The sequence below is a fragment of the Opisthorchis viverrini genome, assembly GCF_000715545.1.
Source record: "Opisthorchis viverrini unplaced genomic scaffold opera_v5_327, whole genome shotgun sequence".
Taxonomy (NCBI): domain Eukaryota; kingdom Metazoa; phylum Platyhelminthes; class Trematoda; order Opisthorchiida; family Opisthorchiidae; genus Opisthorchis; species Opisthorchis viverrini.
In genome coordinates this window covers 219,810-225,338 of record NW_008751989.1, presented here as the reverse complement: position 1 = coordinate 225,338, position 5,529 = coordinate 219,810, and the positions used below count along the sequence as shown (strand labels likewise).

General features: G+C 46.1%; 1 protein-coding gene across 1 annotated transcript in view; it reads left to right on the top strand.

Moving 5' to 3' along the window:
• Window positions 1–3,321: 3,321 nt before the first annotated feature.
• The window catches only part of T265_10071 (hypothetical protein), a gene marked incomplete at both ends in the record, with an annotated part of 12,234 nt that continues 10,026 nt past the window's right edge, over window positions 3,322–5,529 (top strand). The window contains one exon of the mRNA XM_009176337.1: window positions 3,322–3,391. Coding sequence (XP_009174601.1) covers window positions 3,322–3,391 — 70 coding nt within the window. The remainder of the gene's footprint in view (window positions 3,392–5,529) is intronic.

Below are 5,529 nucleotides of genomic sequence, written 5' to 3'. Positions count from 1 at the left end.
TTGAATACTGAGAGTATTCATGGATGACCAACAGCGGAGTCAACAAAACTGGAGATGTCCATGTAACCCAGAATACTGGCACCACACTAAGTTGTTGATGGTTAAACTTCCAAATGTGTTACGATATCGAACTGAAGCACAAAGTAAACAGCCAAGCTGACGAGTCGTGATGGGCTTAGGTATGGCGTCGGTTGTTCATAACAGAAACATTTAGTCTAAGGTTTCAGTCAGTGCACAGGAAGAAATCTTTTCAAAACCTTCGAAAGATTGTAACCGTATCAATAGGTAGGTTCAGCACTAACTCGTGAAAGTCAGCAGTCCTATTTGAATACGCCACAAGCAGGCTTAGGGGCGAAAATTGTACGGTTTCCATGTTCGAACTATCAGCATACTTCTAAAAGCGTCTAACACCGAAACATTTCAGGAAATATCAGCTAAAAGATCACCCACTCCTAGCACATGCTAACATATTTACTGGGGTTTATCGACTGTGATGCATACACCAAAAGTATATGCCACAACGATTAGAAAACAGTGTTTATCTGAAGCTATCGCATTGGAGAAAGCCAAGAGAAGTAACACCAAAGCTTCGTAAGACTGCTCCGTTCCTACGACATGACCTGCAATATCTTCTCCAACATATAAACCACTCCAAGAGTGTATATTGGAGCTGAGTGCACAAAAAGAACGGCCCTATGTTCAGTTAACTACCAGGATACTAACATCCATCAGTTGGGAGAAATCCATTTGCTAGATGCGTTTCTTCAGGCTAAGCAAACTGTCCAGATAACGATGGATGCTACTGATGAAACACGCAAGTAGTCTACGGTTGGTGGCCAACCTCCGCACGGTATCTGTTGGAAGATGAAGTACATTGCGACAGCTGCGGGACCGCTTTACAGCGTTCGTTTACTATCGTGTGGTTGTCAGTGTATACCCAGGAAATTTGAAGAGAACGCGTGAAGGTGTTCAGTTCTTAGAGACTATGTGCATATGAGGTGTTTGCTTTCCTGTCTGATGACTTGTAATTACTTAGTTCATGTTCGCCAGTAGATATCCTCCAGCTAGGACCCTTCATCCTTTTATATGATGCCGTGACCAGGATATAGACGAAAAACTCGTGGCCACAACTTTCCGGAGATGTGGACCTTTTTGCAGGATTCCGAGGATGTTGCGGAGGCGGCTGGACAGACCGAGGTAAGTTGTCGGCACTGAAGACCTTTCTCAGAGGCCGGACGAATGAAGCTGTGGATGGTCATAAGGACCATCGAAAGATTGACTTGGCCACCGTGAAGGAAGTTGTTTTAGCGGAGTTCGACACAGCGACCGTCTTACATGAGGTTGTGAGTTGATTCAAGGCGGCCAGGATGATACCCAACGGTATTCCTCACCACGTTTCAGTAGTTGTTGGATCGTGGCTTGCCTGAATAGGACGGAGTGTCACACCAGTAGTTACCATCTAGCCAGCTGGTAGGAGGTATGCAGCGGCGTTTGGTGGTCAGTTGCAGTTGGTGAGAGCAACTGGTCAGTTGAGTGTGCACGATAAGGTGCGTCTGACAAGTGAAATGGCCGAGGGGCCACTGGCCACGTTGCAGTCACAGGTGAAAAGGGCTGATTCACCAGTGGACGAACTGAAGAACAGATTGGACCAACCAGCCGAACAGCTTGCAGCCATCAAGACGGAATCGCGGAGGCACACTCGAACGAGGCCATTTTATAAGTGTGGCATGCCTGGTCACCAAGAGAATCAATGTCGTCGTAACCGACCACGTGTAAATAGAACTTCTAAATTCCCGGGTCGGTTGCGATTAGTGCATTGACACAGGCTACGATGCAGGTCGTTATCTATATAGATGGAAAGAGAGAGCTGTGCTTGTTTGATACAGGAGCAGGAATATCACTGAGACAAAGAGAGAGCCAAGCTGAATGCAGACCGTGCTCGCTAGCCGTGAGACTGGTGGGTGGGTATCGACTAAAAATTGTCGGATTGTCAATGCACTCAATATGCCTAGGCAATAAGTCCGTGCAGCACACGTTCCTAATCAGCTCAGAAATAGAGCTGACAAAATTGGGGGCAGATTTTCTCAGGAGCACAAATTCCGTGGTTGAACTAAAGCAGGGAAAACTGGTGACAAGATATGTCTCAATCAAGCTTGAAGGTTATCCAAGCACTGCCATGAGCGAGCTGCATGTTCGAAAGCTTCCATCTTGTGACTTGCCATCAGTACAGTCCATGGTCGAGGAATATTCCGAACTGTTCATGGGCGATGAATATCCGTTTGGCTTCTGAACACAAAATTCCCCTCTCATCAGAATGCTTTCGAGCTTACGGCCCCCGTCCGCTGTTGCTCTACCTACGGGAAGAGATCGATAAACAAATTAAGATGTTGAGAAACGGCATAATCAAAGACGCCAATAGTGCATACAACTTCCCGGTTGTGCTTATAAGAAAGGCAAACGGAAAATACCGCTTTCGCGTGGATTTCCGGCGGTTGAATGAACTGGCCGTTAATCGGGTTGAAGCTGTCCGTTCGGTTGCGGAGATTTTCGATTCCCTTCAGCATTCCCGATATTTCAGTGTTCGACTTGCGTTCCGGATACTGGCAAGGCGGAGGACCGAGAGGAAACGTCGTTCAAGGTTGGGGACACCCAGTTTCAACTTATAGGGATGCCATTCGGTTTATGGGATTAACCATTCACATTCCGACGCTTGATGGTTTGTTTAACGAAAGGACTACAGAATGTTGCCGTATACGGAGACAACATCGTTATACACAGCAATGCGGAACCAGATCACGCAGCTCTCTTGAAGACCGTCTTGAAGCGTATCCGGGAGGCTGGGCTGCGGATAAATGAAGCCAAGATAGTTCGCACACGGAGATCGAAGAATGTGCTGTTCTTTATTAAAAACGGTCCCTACGGCAGTTTCTTGGAGGAGCGGCATACTACGACCGGTTTTCCAAGGATTTCAACACGATTGCTGCTCGCGCGAATAGTTGCTTGGGCAAAATTGGAAATTCGAATGGACAAGGGAAGCACACGAGGCTTTCGAACGTGTCAAAGCGCGGATGTTGGACCAGCAACTAGCCCTCAGACTTTCTAGGGTCAGATTTTTAACATCAAAACGGCCGTTAGTATCAGCGCACTTCTAAAGCAGAGGAATGGAGTCACCAGATATGCCAGTCGTGTCCTGATTAACGCTGAGTAGGAGTACTCAACCATACACACAGGGCGCATCAATATGTACGACCTACTTCGAAAGAGGCTTCACTGGCCAGGGATGAGAAATGAGGTAATCGATTATGTGGTGTCCTGTAAGCGATGTCAACGGATGAAAGGGGATATTTCAGGGCAACTCGCCCCATGGAACTTATCCCTGTATCGGAGATCGGTAAGTGAGGTTCTGTCGACGTCATGAATCCCTTTCTGGTAACAGCCAATGGAAATCAATATATCGTAGTAATGACAGAACAACTGTCGGGGTGGGTCGAGGTAACAGCCGTAACAAATCAACCGGCGATGACGATCAGTGGAGCTCTGGTTTCACAGCGAAGAGTTTAGGAGTTACCTGTAGCAGCTGGGCATCAAGAAGCTAATGACGGCACGCTACCACCCACACATTACGAATCGATCCAGTCTACTACAGTTAGCTACAGCTGAGAAACTTCCTTAATTTTGTCAGTCAAATCACCGTGCCTTGTCTGTCCAATGTTACTGTCTCCATTTATTTCTGCCTTATTTCTATTCAGCTGAGCTTCATGAGGGGTCTTGCAAATTGAGACAAGTCCACCTACTCCGAAGTTTGGGGAAATTTCCCATCAGTCCGTTTTTTTCTTGTTTGCCTTGACTCATTTGTCCGAGGCATAGTTTCTAGCTGTGGGAGCCAAACCAGGTGCACGATGAACAGATGTATCGAGGACCTCAAGCACTGTTGTACGCCCATAAAGCAGGACAAAATTCAACAGCGTCTGGCGGGTTAAGCACACCTATGCTGTTTGTCCCAGTGAGCATTGCACGACCCCTTGGATTGGTCAACACACAAAAACTTCTGGACTGTGACCGAGTCATATCTGTTGAGCGCAGATGTTGCCAAACGAATATGTTTAAGAGAATCAACTGCGTCTACGCCGGTGAATTTCAGTAGGGGTGTGCTGCACAGTTGATGTCTTGCCCATGTTGAAAATTCACGCACGTACGAACTGGACTTAAAAAATGGCCTAAGCAGAAGTTTTAAAATCAACCCAGAGATCACCAAACCTAGCGCTGTTATGCTGGGTTTTGTACCCAAACCTTTCAACCAATCGTACGTCTTTCAAACAATTTCAAGGCGGGATTTTGGTTGAAATTGTAGTTCTTGTGATGGTTGACGGTTGTTATTAATCCTCTTTACGACCTGGTTCTTGTGAGTGAAGATATCAGGCTGAGAGGGGAACATCATCAGAATATCAGCGTGCATTGGATCTTTTTTGACGTCATATAGTCCTGGCTGGTGGACGTTGTCTCGAATGACAGATGTGTGTCATGATGTTATTTAATCGAAAAAAACTGATGACTCATAGTTTCGCATGTTTTTTCCTTATCGCCAACCGGTCGAAACAAAGAAAATCAGACTTGACTTTAACCCAGTAGCCAGAACACACATCAAACAATCAGAAACGGGGCGTACTAATGCACTATTAACTGCGCAGAAAGATTTAATTTTGCTGCAGATCTGTCCATCCAAAGGGGGTACAGAACCACCGAGGTTTTTGTGGAATCTCGTTGGAATTCCAGAGGGACAGTTGTAACTTCATGAGCTTCGCCTGAAACCGTTTTCGAAAAATTCGAACTGTGACAAATGGATGCTAACCACAAGTTGGAATTTGATACAGAGATGTTTGACGCTGTCCGTGACTACCTTTATGTTGGGGATTGTCCGATAAGGGCGTCTGGCCTAGCCGTCGTTAAGACATGTCGCTTGGTGCTTGTCATCTGCAAAAGTAGATTAGTACCACCAACGACACGGAAATTTCTGCGATACTATCGCGTAGACCATAGAGGCTAACTCTGCATTATCTTACTATAGCATCTTTGATGTGGTTTTCAAATCTGTCCAACAATGAGCGTAGACACAGCTAATGACCTGATGAACCTGTTGTTCGAACCCAGGCAGGTGTCTCACAAACATGGAAGGACGGTAGTTTCGGGTTAGGAAGTTTGACCTCGCCATGCTTTGTCAGATCTGCCTATCTCCGGATGCCAGTGAAGCGCACTAGGCAACAGTTACCTAGTAATGGGCCGGGATGCATACTGACGATGGTGAGCGGTTTTAGTGGCATGAGTTGCTGTCATACATGGAGCTGCGTTTAGAACGCGAAGCCGACATTGCGAAGCGGACGGATTGTGTTGGAAGCGCCAGAATGCTTTGAAGTTGTTTATTAACTGACTATGTTACTGGCTATACGGCCATTCATCATTGCGCCCCTAACGCTAGCTTACTCTTCGTTGCAAAACGACCATATATATATATATATATATATATATATATAT